The sequence below is a fragment of the Nipponia nippon genome, unplaced genomic scaffold (assembly GCF_047370975.1).
Source record: "Nipponia nippon isolate SJK-2023a ecotype South Korea unplaced genomic scaffold, ASM4737097v1 scaffold_4, whole genome shotgun sequence".
Classification (NCBI taxonomy): Eukaryota; Metazoa; Chordata; class Aves; order Pelecaniformes; family Threskiornithidae; genus Nipponia; species Nipponia nippon.
The window spans coordinates 14302979-14317577 of NW_028262358.1; the positions used below are offsets into that span (position 1 = coordinate 14302979).

At 63.0% G+C, this 14599-nt stretch overlaps 4 protein-coding genes across 4 annotated transcripts; all 4 read left to right on the top strand.

Annotated features, from left to right (window-relative positions):
• The first annotated feature begins 1677 nt into the window (after positions 1-1677).
• Positions 1678-3909, top strand: LOC148053143 (uncharacterized). The gene is made up of 7 exons (XM_087777317.1): positions 1678-1709; positions 1800-1919; positions 2123-2296; positions 2675-2716; positions 2885-2969; positions 3074-3127; positions 3449-3909. Exons 1-7 carry the CDS (start codon positions 1678-1680, stop codon positions 3554-3556), a joined length of 615 nt encoding a protein of 204 aa, XP_087633443.1. The 3' UTR covers positions 3557-3909.
• On the top strand, positions 3587-7544 carry LOC148053144 (uncharacterized). The gene is made up of 12 exons (XM_087774293.1): positions 3587-3839; positions 3935-4119; positions 4349-4510; positions 4596-4705; positions 4876-5071; positions 5299-5416; positions 5550-5694; positions 5759-5932; positions 6310-6351; positions 6520-6604; positions 6709-6762; positions 7084-7544. The coding sequence occupies exons 1-12, from the start codon at positions 3587-3589 to the stop codon at positions 7189-7191; spliced, it is 1632 nt and encodes a 543-aa protein (XP_087630419.1). The 3' UTR covers positions 7192-7544.
• On the top strand, positions 7222-11178 carry LOC148053145 (uncharacterized). The gene is made up of 12 exons (XM_087774295.1): positions 7222-7474; positions 7570-7754; positions 7984-8145; positions 8231-8340; positions 8511-8706; positions 8934-9051; positions 9185-9329; positions 9394-9567; positions 9945-9986; positions 10156-10240; positions 10345-10398; positions 10720-11178. The coding sequence occupies exons 1-12, from the start codon at positions 7222-7224 to the stop codon at positions 10825-10827; spliced, it is 1632 nt and encodes a 543-aa protein (XP_087630421.1). The 3' UTR covers positions 10828-11178.
• Positions 10858-14012, top strand: LOC148053146 (rho GTPase-activating protein 35-like). The gene is made up of 9 exons (XM_087774296.1): positions 10858-10863; positions 11276-11389; positions 11619-11780; positions 11866-11975; positions 12146-12341; positions 12569-12686; positions 12820-12965; positions 13525-13616; positions 13703-14012. Exons 1-9 carry the CDS (start codon positions 10858-10860, stop codon positions 14010-14012), a joined length of 1254 nt encoding a protein of 417 aa, XP_087630422.1.
• Positions 14013-14599: the final 587 nt, after the last annotated feature.

Sequence of the window (14599 nt, forward strand, 5' to 3'; positions counted from 1 at the left end):
CATGGCTCAAGGACGCTGGGGGCCTCGCATGGTGCCTGAGGCTTGGGGCTTGCGTTGCCTGTGCCCAGCTGTGCCCAGCTGTGCCCACGGGGTGACAGAGGAAAGACTTTCCCTGGGGAAGAGGCACCAGCGAGGGGTCGAGATGGAGGAAAACCTCACCAACGTTTTGGCTCTAGGCGGAAAGTTCTGGATCAGAGAGGAATTCTACATCTTCCGCAGCATAGCACAGGCCACTGGCTGGACAGCAAGTTTTTTTCTTTCTTTCATTTTTCCCGGAGGAGTCTCCTGTTGGTACCGAGTAGAGGCAGAATGTCAGGCAAGGTGGCTGATTGAATGGGAATGACAGAGGGCAATGGACTTGGCTCGTAAAAGCCCGATTGCTCTACAAGTTGAATCTGTTTTCTCTCGTGCTTTTTACTTCTAAGGAAGGGGGCGGGTGGAGGGGCGTGGATGATTTCTCGTCAGAGCTCCTCAAACACGCGTTGTAGCAGTCGAGGCAGAATATGCCTTTCTCACGTACCTTTTCTTTTTGCACCACGGTCAATTCAATCTGCTGATCAATAGCCCACGGAGGTCCATAGGCACCTTTGATTGGGATCCTTTGGCTCAAGAGCTAGGTGCAACCTCCTGTCACCAGTTTAGGCACAATGAATGCAGATAATCTGCTCTCTAATAACCTAAGCTACTTACTCCCTAAATGATCTATACGAGAGTCCAGCCCCATCCGACGGTACACATAAGATCAGCGCTATGAAGAGACATGACGTTCCAATGAAAAATGAGACAGATGCTTGAACGACTTTTAAGAGCTTGCAGGAATCAAAAGGGGAAGCCCTGTATCTAGAAGAGAAAAAAACAACGTGGCTTTTCCCCCTACATTTCTGAACCTTCTGTGACAAGGTATGGCATATCAACGTGCATGTCTGCAAGGCCCCGGGCTGCACTCTGCGGGTCCCGTTCACGGTCGGTGATCTGGATGATGGGGCAGAGTGTCCCCTCAGACAGCTTGCAGATGGCACACAGCTGGGAGGAGAGGCTCACGCGGCGGAGCGTGGTGCTGCTGCCAAGCAGAGGGCCCTTGAGAGGCTGGAGAAAGGGGCTGGCAGGAGTCTCATGCAGCTCAACAAGGGCAAGAGCAAAGTCCTGCAGCTGGGGAGGAAGAAGCCCTTGCAGCAGTGCAGGCTGGGGCACAGCCAGCTGGAAAGCAGCTGTGCAGACAGCTGGGCTCTTGGTGGAGCCCAAGCTGACCCCCAAATTGGAGCCAGCCAAGTGGCCTTGGGGCCAAGAAGGCTAACTGCCTGCTGGGCTGCAGGAGGCAAAGCATTGGCAGCAGGTGGAGGGAGGTGGTCCTGCCCCTCTGCTGTGTCCTGCTCGGGGCTGCCCAGTGCAAGAGAGACATGGCCCTACTGGAGAGAACCCCCAGCCCAGGGCCCTCCCAGTGCCACCCCCACCCCCCCCCAGTGTCCGTTGGGCTCGGAATGTTGGCCACTTGGAGCCAACAGCCACCAGTGCCGGCAGGACGGAGCTGTGCTGGCCCGGAGCAGCGCTGGGAGGAGGCAGGGGCTGGCCGAGCAGCTCAGCTGCGGCACCGACACCAGCACCCCGCTTCCCATCCTCGCTGTGGCCGCCTGGGCCGTGTCCTTGGTGCACGGCGAGGGTCCTCCTGTCCCAGGCGGGATGGGCCAGGCCAACTGCTGCTGCGGCTCCAGGTGGGTTCTCCCTGTGGCTCGGGGACACGCGGGCATGGCCGGGCCCTGCAGCAGCTGCCTTTCTCATGCCCGCCGCTCGCTGCTCTGCAGGGAGGCTCTCAGCGACATCGAGGTGGTGCTGAGCGCAGACGTGCGGCTGACCCGGGGCCGCAAGAGGAGCGAGAGGCGCCTTCTCCTCCTCCAGGAGGAACTGGTCATCGCCAAGTTGCAGTAAGACCCTCAGAGCCCAGCTGCCTTTCCCCAGCCCTGGCCCTGCCACCAGGGCAGGGACACCCTGCCACCAGCCCCAGGCCCCAGCACCTTGCTGCTGGATGCACCCCTGTGCGTCCCAAGGCAGGCGAGGGACAGGGCTCTCGCCGGGGGGACCCCAAGGAGCCCACCTCCAGCTCCCTGCCCGCCTCTCCTCTCTGCAGACGTGGCACCAGCGTGCGCCCACAGCTCCGCCTGGCCCTGGACAAGCTGTGGGTGCTGAGCGGCGGGAAGGAGGCAGCGGGGCAGGAAGAAGAGGAGGAGGAGGAAGGCAGCGATGAGGACAGGACCTCCCTCATCCTCGCCTGGCCCACCGGCTCCTGTGTTGCCACTTTTGGGTGAGTCGCGGTGCCACGTCCCATGGCAGGGCAGCAGAGGTTCCCAAGCACGCCCCGGCAGCCATCCTGTGAATGGCCTCTGCCCCCCGTGCAGAGCCCGGGCAGGGAGCGGGCAGCACGCCCACAGGGACGGGTTGGGGGGCATTTCCATGGCCTGCATCCCCCCACCACCTTTTGGTCCCCGGAAGGGAAGGGCAAAAGCAGCTGCTCTGGCAGGAGAGAGGGAGCCAGGGCTTGGGCAGTGCCTCTGTCCTTCCCCACGGGGCTCTGTCCTGCCCCTCTGTCCTTCTGCATGGGGCAGGGCTGTGCAGGCACCCGCCTCTGCCCACGGGCTGGGGGGCAGCGGGGCCTGATGCTGCTTCTCCTCTCTTTCTGCAGCTCCCGGGCCCTGAAGGAGCTGTGGGTGGGCACACTGCTGGGGTAAGCCGGGGGATGCTCCAGGTGCAGCCGCACAGGGGAACACAGCTCCCCAGCTGGGGAGAGGTGCCCCCGCGGCTGCGGGCAGCTGTCGGGCAGAGCTGCCTGACAAGAGAGAAGAGGCAGCTTGGGGCTCACCCAGCTCTCTCCCTGTCCCTTCCCGCTGCACAGGACACCAGAAGGAGCAAAGAGAGCCCGGGTGACCCGCCTGCCGTCGATCAAAGCCCTGGAGAAGGAGCTGAGTCGCCGCCATGCCGTGAGTGTCTCTCTGCTCTGGGCTCTGTCCCCAGGCACTGCTCCTCCAGCCGAGCATCAGAGGCATTGCTGCTCACCTTCTTCCACTCCTCCTCTCTTGCCCAGTGGAGGACATTGAGCGCCAGGAGCCTGGAGAGGCTGATGGAGGGCCAGGCAGAGGTGAGAATGGCTGCCTTTCACCCACCTCTGGCTGTGCCGAGGTGCCAGGGATGTGCGGCGAGTGGGGTGAGCTTGTGCGGGAGGGAGGGAGGGTCCCGTGGTGCCTCTTTGGGAGCGAGCGGAGAGGGTTGGAAGGCTACCAGGAATGCGGGCAAATCCGCACTGGCAGCGCTGGGAGGAAACCTGCGGTGCAGAGCAGAGAGCCTGGGAGGGCGGAGGGTCCCAGCTCCGCCACGCTCAGGCTGCTGGTGCCGGGTGGCAGCTCGCCGGTGGCCCTTTCTGCTGCGGGGCTGCTCTCTAAGCACAGCCTGCTTCTTGCAGGCTGATCCCAAGCAAGGGCCTCCGACAGACCCAGCTAGAAACAGAGGGGGACTTGGCCACTCAGCAGGTGAGTTTTGGAAAGAAAGGCAACGTCCTGCCACCGGTTGAGCTGTGCTCACTTGTCCCCTGAGTGTCGCCATGCAGGTGTGGCAGCCCAAGGGAGGACGTCACCTGGACGAGCAAGGGCAGCCGCTGGGCAGTGACAGCTGGATGTGGTTCTGCGGGGACACGGAGCCTCTGCTGCTGCCCACAGCTTGGAGGAGGGCAGGCCGAGGGCTGGGACAGGCTGTCCCGCTGGCACGACGGCTCTCAGCAGCCTGCGAGCCGCAGCCGCCTTTCCAGCTGCTGGCTCCCTGCCCGTCCTGCCGCAGCGCTCAGCACCACGCTGCAGGCAGGGCAGGCAGGGCAGGGCAGGGCAGGGCAGGCTGCGGGAGCGCTGGCCTGGCCGTCTCCATTGATGGGCTCTCGCTCTCTTTCCCTTTGCAGCAGGAGGGAGCAGCAGCAGCAGCAGGAGGAGGAGGAGGGGGCTGCCCTGGCCCTTTGCTCTGCGGCGCAGCTCGGCCACTGCCCAGGCGCCAGGGCAGGCGGGCTCCGGCTGCAGCAGGCCGCTTTTTGGGCAGCCCCTGGCAGCCCTCTGCGGGGAGGACGGCACGCTGCCCCGGCCCATCCAGGCAAGCCAGCCTGCACCCCTGTGGTCCCCAGCCCTCCGACTGCTCCAGAGCCGGTGTGCCCAGGGGCTCCGCAGATGGGGCATTGGGCTCTTCACCCATGGCTCATGCTTCTGCTTTCAGCCCCTTTGCAGCAGGAGGGAGCACAGGCTGGGGCTGAACTCTGGTCCCGGCCACCGCTTTTGCAAGGCAGCTCCTCAGCCAAGTAACTCTCCTCCTGCCTCTCCTGCAGGAGCTGATGGCTGTCCTGCACCAGCAAGGACCAGCGACGGAGGGCATATTCCGCATGGCGGCCAGTGGGACAGAGCTTCGGGAGCTGCGCGAGGCCCTGGACCGCGGCGCGGACGTCGACCTGGGAAGCCAGCCTGCGCTGCTGCTGGCCGTCATCTTGAAGGTGAGTGCTTCTGACCTGCAGCTGGAAGAGCTCCTGGCATGTCTGGAGTGTTCAGAGGCTCACCTGAATGCCCTTGGCATTGCAGGACTTCCTGAGAAGCATCCCTGCCAAGCTGCTCGTGACAGACCTTTACGAAGACTGGATGGCAGCCATGCAGAAGACCTGCCAGGAGGACAAGATCGAAGAGCTGAAAGCGTAAGTGTGGGCAGCAGCCTGCCTGTTGAGCTGGAGCCCTGACCGCTGGCTGAGAGCACCTGCAAAGCTGCGCAACACAGCCGCTGGCTCCCACCTGCCTTGGGCAAGCCTGGGGGACACCTGTGGGCAACTTAATCTGCTTGAGTGACGTTGTGTTCCTGTTCCCTCAGGGTGGCCCACAAGTTGCCTGCAGCCAACCTCCTCCTCCTCAAGCGCCTGCTGTCCCTCCTCCAGCACATCGGCCACAACACCTCCACCAGCAGGATGACCTCCAGCAACCTGGCCATCTGCCTTGGGCCAAACCTGCTGAGCCCACCCAACGAGGACCTGCTCCCTCTGCAGGCCATGCTGGAGGTGACTCAGAAGGTACGCTCCATTGAGCAGCGGGCTGCAGCCTTCCCAGCCCATCAGAGCTTGGCTCTTCAGAGGTCCCTGGCTGCCTGCTCTCTTGAGCAAATGCTGCTGGCGTGGCTGCCAGCAAGAGCAGCCCCGCAGCCACAGCCTGCTGCACAGAGGCCAGGCTCAGGAGTGGCAAAGGCTGCTGGATACATGTTCAGGCACCTGGCTTGAGACCAAGGCTCTGATGTGTGCAGGTGAACGTGCTGGTGGAGTTTATGATTGAAAACTGCGGTGACATCTTTGCGGAGGAGGTGGCTGGCCTCTCCTGTCCATCAGCCCAGGCGTCGCCAGCACCCATGGACAGATCCACAGGTAGGAGGAGGGACTGAGGGCTGTCAGAGCGTGAGCAGAATGCTGCTGTAGGGCTTGGGGCTGGACTGGCTTTAGCCGATGTCTGCTTCCAACAAGTCACTTTGCTGCACATGCTTTTGCTTTCGCTTTCCAGAGCTGTCTTTGGAAGAGCAACGTGGCCCTGCAGGCCAAGCAGACATGGAGCAGCAGGCAAGCGCCTTCCCGGACGCACCACCCTCTCTGCTCGTCCTCCAGAGAGCAGCAGGGGCAGACACGGATGCGGGACGTGAGATGGCAGGGCTCTCGCCGGGGGGACCCCAAGGAGCCCACCTCCAGCTCCCTGCCCGCCTCTCCTCTCTGCAGACGTGGCACCAGCGTGCGCCCACAGCTCCGCCTGGCCCTGGACGAGCTGTGGGTGCTGAGCGGCGGGAAGGAGGCAGTGGGGCAGGAAGAAGAGGAGGAGGAGGAAGGCAGCGATGAGGACAGGACCTCCCTCATCCTCGCCTGGCCCACCGGCTCCTGTGTTGCCACTTTTGGGTGAGTCGCGGTGCCACGTCCCATGGCAGGGCAGCAGAGGTTCCCAAGCACGCCCCGGCAGCCATCCTGTGAATGGCCTCTGCCCTCCGTGCAGAGCCCGGGCAGGGAGCGGGCAGCACGCCCACAGGGACGGGTTGGGGGGCATTTCCATGGCCTGCATCCCCCCACCACCTTTTGGTCCCCGGAAGGGAAGGGCAAAAGCAGCTGCTCTGGCAGGAGAGAGGGAGCCAGGGCTTGGGCAGTGCCTCTGTCCTTCCCCACGGGGCTCTGTCCTGCCCCTCTGTCCTTCTGCATGGGGCAGGGCTGTGCAGGCACCCGCCTCTGCCCACGGGCTGGGGGCAGCGGGGCCTGATGCTGCTTCTCCTCTCTTTCTGCAGCTCCCGGGCCCTGAAGGAGCTGTGGGTGGGCACACTGCTGGGGTAAGCCGGGGGATGCTCCAGGTGCAGCCGCACAGGGGAACACAGCTCCCCAGCTGGGGAGAGGTGCCCCCGCGGCTGCGGGCAGCTGTCGGGCAGAGCTGCCTGACAAGAGAGAAGAGGCAGCTTGGGGCTCACCCAGCTCTCTCCCTGTCCCTTCCCGCTGCACAGGACACCAGAAGGAGCAAAGAGAGCCCGGGTGACCCGCCTGCCGTCGATCAAAGCCCTGGAGAAGGAGCTGAGTCGCCGCCATGCCGTGAGTGTCTCTCTGCTCTGGGCTCTGTCCCCAGGCACTGCTCCTCCAGCCGAGCATCAGAGGCATTGCTGCTCACCTTCTTCCACTCCTCCTCTCTTGCCCAGTGGAGGACATTGAGCGCCAGGAGCCTGGAGAGGCTGATGGAGGGCCAGGCAGAGGTGAGAATGGCTGCCTTTCACCCACCTCTGGCTGTGCCGAGGTGCCAGGGATGTGCGGCGAGTGGGGTGAGCTTGTGCGGGAGGGAGGGAGGGTCCCGTGGTGCCTCTTTGGGAGCGAGCGGAGAGGGTTGGAAGGCTACCAGGAATGCGGGCAAATCCGCACTGGCAGCGCTGGGAGGAAACCTGCGGTGCAGAGCAGAGAGCCTGGGAGGGCGGAGGGTCCCAGCTCCGCCACGCTCAGGCTGCTGGTGCCGGGTGGCAGCTCGCCGGTGGCCCTTTCTGCTGCGGGGCTGCTCTCTAAGCACAGCCTGCTTCTTGCAGGCTGATCCCAAGCAAGGGCCTCCGACAGACCCAGCTAGAAACAGAGGGGGACTTGGCCACTCAGCAGGTGAGTTTTGGAAAGAAAGGCAACGTCCTGCCACCGGTTGAGCTGTGCTCACTTGTCCCCTGAGTGTCGCCATGCAGGTGTGGCAGCCCAAGGGAGGACGTCACCTGGACGAGCAAGGGCAGCCGCTGGGCAGTGACAGCTGGATGTGGTTCTGCGGGGACACGGAGCCTCTGCTGCTGCCCACAGCTTGGAGGAGGGCAGGCCGAGGGCTGGGACAGGCTGTCCCGCTGGCACGACGGCTCTCAGCAGCCTGCGAGCCGCAGCCGCCTTTCCAGCTGCTGGCTCCCTGCCCGTCCTGCCGCAGCGCTCAGCACCACGCTGCAGGCAGGGCAGGCAGGGCAGGGCAGGGCAGGGCAGGCTGCGGGAGCGCTGGCCTGGCCGTCTCCATTGATGGGCTCTCGCTCTCTTTCCCTTTGCAGCAGGAGGGAGCAGCAGCAGCAGCAGGAGGAGGAGGAGGGGGCTGCCCTGGCCCTTTGCTCTGCGGCGCAGCTCGGCCACTGCCCAGGCGCCAGGGCAGGCGGGCTCCGGCTGCAGCAGGCCGCTTTTTGGGCAGCCCCTGGCAGCCCTCTGCGGGGAGGACGGCACGCTGCCCCGGCCCATCCAGGCAAGCCAGCCTGCACCCCTGTGGTCCCCAGCCCTCCGACTGCTCCAGAGCCGGTGTGCCCAGGGGCTCCGCAGATGGGGCATTGGGCTCTTCACCCATGGCTCATGCTTCTGCTTTCAGCCCCTTTGCAGCAGGAGGGAGCACAGGCTGGGGCTGAACTCTGGTCCCGGCCACCGCTTTTGCAAGGCAGCTCCTCAGCCAAGTAACTCTCCTCCTGCCTCTCCTGCAGGAGCTGATGGCTGTCCTGCACCAGCAAGGACCAGCGACGGAGGGCATATTCCGCATGGCGGCCAGTGGGACAGAGCTTCGGGAGCTGCGCGAGGCCCTGGACCGCGGCGCGGACGTCGACCTGGGAAGCCAGCCTGCGCTGCTGCTGGCCGTCATCTTGAAGGTGAGTGCTTCTGACCTGCAGCTGGAAGAGCTCCTGGCATGTCTGGAGTGTTCAGAGGCTCACCTGAATGCCCTTGGCATTGCAGGACTTCCTGAGAAGCATCCCTGCCAAGCTGCTCGTGACAGACCTTTACGAAGACTGGATGGCAGCCATGCAGAAGACCTGCCAGGAGGACAAGATCGAAGAGCTGAAAGCGTAAGTGTGGGCAGCAGCCTGCCTGTTGAGCTGGAGCCCTGACCGCTGGCTGAGAGCACCTGCAAAGCTGCGCAACACAGCCGCTGGCTCCCACCTGCCTTGGGCAAGCCTGGGGGACACCTGTGGGCAACTTAATCTGCTTGAGTGACGTTGTGTTCCTGTTCCCTCAGGGTGGCCCACAAGTTGCCTGCAGCCAACCTCCTCCTCCTCAAGCGCCTGCTGTCCCTCCTCCAGCACATCGGCCACAACACCTCCACCAGCAGGATGACCTCCAGCAACCTGGCCATCTGCCTTGGGCCAAACCTGCTGAGCCCACCCAACGAGGACCTGCTCCCTCTGCAGGCCATGCTGGAGGTGACTCAGAAGGTACGCTCCATTGAGCAGCGGGCTGCAGCCTTCCCAGCCCATCAGAGCTTGGCTCTTCAGAGGTCCCTGGCTGCCTGCTCTCTTGAGCAAATGCTGCTGGCGTGGCTGCCAGCAAGAGCAGCCCCGCAGCCACAGCCTGCTGCACAGAGGCCAGGCTCAGGAGTGGCAAAGGCTGCTGGATACATGTTCAGGCACCTGGCTTGAGACCAAGGCTCTGATGTGTGCAGGTGAACGTGCTGGTGGAGTTTATGATTGAAAACTGCGGTGACATCTTTGCGGAGGAGGTGGCTGGCCTCTCCTGTCCATCAGCCCAGGCGTCGCCAGCACCCATGGACAGATCCACAGGTAGGAGGAGGGACTGAGGGCTGTCAGAGCGTGAGCAGAATGCTGCTGTAGGGCTTGGGGCTGGACTGGCTTTAGCCGATGTCTGCTTCCAACAAGTCACTTTGCTGCACATGCTTTTGCTTTCGCTTTCCAGAGCTGTCTTTGGAAGAGCAACGTGGCCCTGCAGGCCAAGCAGACATGGAGCAGCAGGCAAGCGCCTTCCCGGACGCACCACCCTCTCTGCTCGTCCTCCAGAGAGCAGCAGGGGCAGACACGGATGCGGGACGTGAGATGGCAGGGCTCTCGCCGGGGGGACCCCAAGGAGCCCACCTCCAGCTCCCTGCCCGCCTCTCCTCTCTGCAGACGTGGCACCAGCGTGCGCCCACAGCTCCGCCTGGCCCTGGACGAGCTGTGGGTGCTGAGCGGCGGGAAGGAGGCAGTGGGGCAGGAAGAAGAGGAGGAGGAGGAAGGCAGCGATGAGGACAGGACCTCCCTCATCCTCGCCTGGCCCACCGGCTCCTGTGTTGCCACTTTTGGGTGAGTCGCGGTGCCACGTCCCATGGCAGGGCAGCAGAGGTTCCCAAGCACGCCCCGGCAGCCATCCTGTGAATGGCCTCTGCCCTCCGTGCAGAGCCCGGGCAGGGAGCGGGCAGCACGCCCACAGGGACGGGTTGGGGGGCATTTCCATGGCCTGCATCCCCCCACCACCTTTTGGTCCCCGGAAGGGAAGGGCAAAAGCAGCTGCTCTGGCAGGAGAGAGGGAGCCAGGGCTTGGGCAGTGCCTCTGTCCTTCCCCACGGGGCTCTGTCCTGCCCCTCTGTCCTTCTGCATGGGGCAGGGCTGTGCAGGCACCCGCCTCTGCCCACGGGCTGGGGGCAGCGGGGCCTGATGCTGCTTCTCCTCTCTTTCTGCAGCTCCCGGGCCCTGAAGGAGCTGTGGGTGGGCACACTGCTGGGGTAAGCCGCGGGGATGCTCCAGGTGCAGCCGCACAGGGGAACACAGCTCCCCAGCTGGGGAGAGGTGCCCCCGCGGCTGCGGGCAGCTGTCGGGCAGAGCTGCCTGACAAGAGAGAAGAGGCAGCTTGGGGCTCACCCAGCTCTCTCCCTGTCCCTTCCCGCTGCACAGGACACCAGAAGGAGCAAAGAGAGCCCGGGTGACCCGCCTGCCGTTGATCAAAGCCCTGGAGAAGGAGCTGAGTCGCCGCCATGCCGTGAGTGTCTCTCTGCTCTGGGCTCTGTCCCCAGGCACTGCTCCTCCAGCCGAGCATCAGAGGCATTGCTGCTCACCTTCTTCCACTCCTCCTCTCTTGCCCAGTGGAGGACATTGAGCGCCAGGAGCCTGGAGAGGCTGATGGAGGGCCAGGCAGAGGTGAGAATGGCTGCCTTTCACCCACCTCTGGCTGTGCCGAGGTGCCAGGGATGTGCGGCGAGTGGGGTGAGCTTGTGCGGGAGGGAGGGAGGGTCCCGTGGTGCCTCTTTGGGAGCGAGCGGAGAGGGTTGGAAGGCTACCAGGAATGCGGGCAAATCCGCACTGGCAGCGCTGGGAGGAAACCTGCGGTGCAGAGCAGAGAGCCTGGGAGGGCGGAGGGTCCCAGCTCCGCCACGCTCAGGCTGCTGGTGCCGGGTGGCAGCTCGCCGGTGGCCCTTTCTGCTGCGGGGCTGCTCTCTAAGCACAGCCTGCTTCTTGCAGGCTGATCCCAAGCAAGGGCCTCCGACAGACCCAGCTAGAAACAGAGGGGGACTTGGCCACTCAGCAGGTGAGTTTTGGAAAGAAAGGCAACGTCCTGCCACCGGTTGAGCTGTGCTCACTTGTCCCCTGAGTGTCGCCATGCAGGTGTGGCAGCCCAAGGGAGGACGTCACCTGGACGAGCAAGGGCAGCCGCTGGGCAGTGACAGCTGGATGTGGTTCTGCGGGGACACGGAGCCTCTGCTGCTGCCCACAGCTTGGAGGAGGGCAGGCCGAGGGCTGGGACAGGCTGTCCCGCTGGCACGACGGCTCTCAGCAGCCTGCGAGCCGCAGCCGCCTTTCCAGCTGCTGGCTCCCTGCCCGTCCTGCCGCAGCGCTCAGCACCACGCTGCAGGCAGGGCAGGCAGGGCAGGGCAGGGCAGGGCAGGCTGCGGGAGCGCTGGCCTGGCCGTCTCCATTGATGGGCTCTCGCTCTCTTTCCCTTTGCAGCAGGAGGGAGCAGCAGCAGCAGCAGGAGGAGGAGGAGGGGGCTGCCCTGGCCCTTTGCTCTGCGGCGCAGCTCGGCCACTGCCCAGGCGCCAGGGCAGGCGGGCTCCGGCTGCAGCAGGCCGCTTTTGGGCAGCCCCTGGCAGCCCTCTGCGGGGAGGACGGCACGCTGCCCCGGCCCATCCAGGCAAGCCAGCCTGCACCCCTGTGGTCCCCAGCCCTCCGACTGCTCCAGAGCCGGTGTGCCCAGGGGCTCCGCAGATGGGGCATTGGGCTCTTCACCCATGGCTCATGCTTCTGCTTTCAGCCCCTTTGCAGCAGGAGGGAGCACAGGCTGGGGCTGAACTCTGGTCCCGGCCACCGCTTTTGCAAGGCAGCTCCTCAGCCAAGTAACTCTCCTCCTGCCTCTCCTGCAGGAGCTGATGGCTGTCCTGCACCAGCAAGGACCAGCGACGGAGGGCATATTCCGCATGGCGGCCAGTGGGACAGAGCTTCGGGAGCTGCGCGAGGCCCTGGACCGCGGCGCGGACGTCGACCTGGGAAGCCAGCCTGCGCTGCTGCTGGCCGTCATCTTGAAGGTGAGTGCTTCTGACCTGCAGCTGGAAGAGCTCCTGGCATGTCTGGAGTGTTCAGAGGCTCACCTGAATGCCCTTGGCATTGCAGGACTTCCTGAGAAGCATCCCTGCCAAGCTGCTCGTGACAGACCTTTACGAAGACTGGATGGCAGCCATGCAGAAGACCTGCCAGGAGGACAAGATCGAAGAGCTGAAAGCGTAAGTGTGGGCAGCAGCCTGCCTGTTGAGCTGGAGCCCTGACCGCTGGCTGAGAGCACCTGCAAAGCTGCGCAACACAGCCGCTGGCTCCCACCTGCCTTGGGCAAGCCTGGGGGACACCTGTGGGCAACTTAATCTGCTTGAGTGACGTTGTGTTCCTGTTCCCTCAGGGTGGCCCACAAGTTGCCTGCAGCCAACCTCCTCCTCCTCAAGCGCCTGCTGTCCCTCCTCCAGCACATCGGCCACAACACCTCCACCAGCAGGATGACCTCCAGCAACCTGGCCATCTGCCTTGGGCCAAACCTGCTGAGCCCACCCAACGAGGACCTGCTCCCTCTGCAGGCCATGCTGGAGGTGACTCAGAAGGTACGCTCCATTGAGCAGCGGGCTGCAGCCTTCCCAGCCCATCAGAGCTTGGCTCTTCAGAGGTCCCTGGCTGCCTGCTCTCTTGAGCAAATGCTGCTGGCGTGGCTGCCAGCAAGAGCAGCCCCGCAGCCACAGCCTGCTGCACAGAGGCCAGGCTCAGGAGTGGCAAAGGCTGCTGGATACATGTTCAGGCACCTGGCTTGAGACCAAGGCTCTGATGTGTGCAGGTGAACGTGCTGGTGGAGTTTATGATTGAAAACTGCGGTGACATCTTTGCGGAGGAGGTGGCTGGCCTCTCCTGTCCATCAGCCCAGGCGTCGCCAGCACCCATGGACAGATCCACAGGTAGGAGGAGGGACTGAGGGCTGTCAGAGCGTGAGCAGAATGCTGCTGTAGGGCTTGGGGCTGGACTGGCTTTAGCCGATGTCTGCTTCCAACAAGTCACTTTGCTGCACATGCTTTTGCTTTCGCTTTCCAGAGCTGTCTTTGGAAGAGCAACGTGGCCCTGCAGGCCAAGCAGACATGGAGCAGCAGGCAAGCGCCTTCCCGGACGCACCACCCTCTCTGCTCGTCCTCCAGAGAGCAGCAGGGGCAGACACGGATGCAGGATGGGAAACGGCAGAGGTATGGCAGCTCCACAACCACTGGGACAAGGTGATCTCGGGTAGGAGGGTAGTTGCTGATGAGTCCAAGTAGCTGCTCTGCCTCTTCCTGGCACTCCATCTCTGGTGGCTTTGGCTGGTTTTATTTTTCTCCAGTAAAACTGGAAAGGTTGCCTCTCCACTGTGTTAGGCATGTGCTTAATCAAAGGCGATATCTCCGAAATACCTAGAGAAAGAGAGATTTGAAAAGCAAAGCCTCCCACCGGGGTATTGGTGGTGTTGCACCAAAGGGCTATCCGCAGAGCTCTGTCTCGGGAGGGCAGCAGAAACCGCGCCAGAATGAAGTGGGCCAGCCCTTTCTGGCCCGCAGGGGGATCGCAGGCTCCCTGCTGAATGCCCCCCCAAATTAATGGAGTGTCACGCACTCGTGTGAACAGTGTGTTCCAAAGGGAGGCCCTTGGAAGAAAGGGCTAATGCAAACCAGCCAAAGGGATCTTCTCTGGAGAGCTAAGGGAGCAAGCAGTCACTTGCTGCTCCAGGGCGTCCCTTGCCACCTGCTCACGCCAGCATTTCTCTGTTAGGCACCCGTTGCTGTGCCTCCAACCACCCCAGAGACCACGGCAGACCCCCTGGCCTGTGCAGAAGAACTGAAGAGCCTTTTGGAGGAAAGAAGGTAAAAGGAGTCAGCTTTGCTTAAACCCAGCACTGATTCCAGTTGATGCTGGCTTGACCTGTCTAATCCCACTGTGGGATGGAAAGGTTTGCAGGCTGCCCCCAGGAAACGGGAAACCAAAGACAAAGAAAGAGAGAAGAGGCCTGGGCAGAGGAGAGGGAATGCCAAGGAGACAAGAAAAGAAGGAAGAGAGAAAGCGTTGGGGGGGATCGAAAAGTGAAAAAAAGCAGGAAGGTCCAGCAGGTGAAGAAGCCCAGGTGTGTACCAGGGGAGGGCGAGGGATGGTGCTGCGCAGGGTTTGCAAATAACTCCCTGGCAGCTGCCCAGGGCTCCCCATCGAGCCCTGCTGCGTGGCACAGGGGCACTGTGCAGCTCTGCAGGCGCACAGGTCTCTAAGGGCATTACCCATGGGGACGAGGCGCCAGAGCCATGCCGTAGCCAAGGCCAGCAAGAGCTCTCTCTTCTGGGCCGTAAACAGTTCCTCGTCGGAGGTGTTCCCCAAAGAAAGGGCAACCAAATCCTGCCCCTTCCTGCCTTTGTGGTTTATCAGTGCTTTCTGACTCTGTCCTTGCAGGTGCCCATGTCCTGTTACTGCCTGAACCCCTGTGACTCCTGGGCCCCCCCGCCCGCAGTGGATGTTTGCAATAAAAGGATCTTTTCTCTCTTCTGACTGTGTCTGCCAGACGATATTCTGGAGTGGGGAGCCGTTGTTTGGTGATGAATCCTAGGGCAGGAGTTTGGGGTCATCCCTTGTCCCGGAATCCTTTCCAGCAGGCATCAGGGCTGAGTTCAGAGGCTTTAGGAGTCAAAGCAAAGCACAGAATCGCACAGAATCACACAGAATGGCTGAGTCTGGGAGGTGTCGCAAATAGGTGGTTTCGGACACTTAAGAAATCGCCAACAAAGGTATCAGCAAAAGTGTTTCTAAGAGCAGGTTTTTAATAGCGTAACTTCACCAAGTTCGATGGCAAGGTTCCCTCTGC

Coding starts and splice junctions, on each gene's coding strand:
- LOC148053143 (XM_087777317.1), top strand. CDS start 1,678: ATGGGCCAGGCCAACTGCTGCTGCGGCTCCAG. Junction 1,710..1,799: donor AACTGCTGCTGCGGCTCCAG/GTGGGTTCTCCC, acceptor GCTGCTCTGCAG/GGAGGCTCTCAGCGACATCG. Junction 2,717..2,884: donor TGGGTGGGCACACTGCTGGG/GTAAGCCGGGGG, acceptor CCCGCTGCACAG/GACACCAGAAGGAGCAAAGA.
- LOC148053144 (XM_087774293.1), top strand. CDS start 3,587: ATGCAGGTGTGGCAGCCCAAGGGAGGACGTCACCTGGACGAGCAAGGG. Junction 5,072..5,298: donor TGCTGGAGGTGACTCAGAAG/GTACGCTCCATT, acceptor TGATGTGTGCAG/GTGAACGTGCTGGTGGAGTT. Junction 5,695..5,758: donor GCGGGACGTGAGATGGCAGG/GCTCTCGCCGGG, acceptor TCCTCTCTGCAG/ACGTGGCACCAGCGTGCGCC.
- LOC148053145 (XM_087774295.1), top strand. CDS start 7,222: ATGCAGGTGTGGCAGCCCAAGGGAGGACGTCACCTGGACGAGCAAGGG. Junction 8,707..8,933: donor TGCTGGAGGTGACTCAGAAG/GTACGCTCCATT, acceptor TGATGTGTGCAG/GTGAACGTGCTGGTGGAGTT. Junction 9,987..10,155: donor TGGGTGGGCACACTGCTGGG/GTAAGCCGCGGG, acceptor CCCGCTGCACAG/GACACCAGAAGGAGCAAAGA.
- LOC148053146 (XM_087774296.1), top strand. Junction 12,687..12,819: donor ACCCATGGACAGATCCACAG/GTAGGAGGAGGG, acceptor TTCGCTTTCCAG/AGCTGTCTTTGGAAGAGCAA. Junction 13,617..13,702: donor AGCCTTTTGGAGGAAAGAAG/GTAAAAGGAGTC, acceptor TGGGATGGAAAG/GTTTGCAGGCTGCCCCCAGG.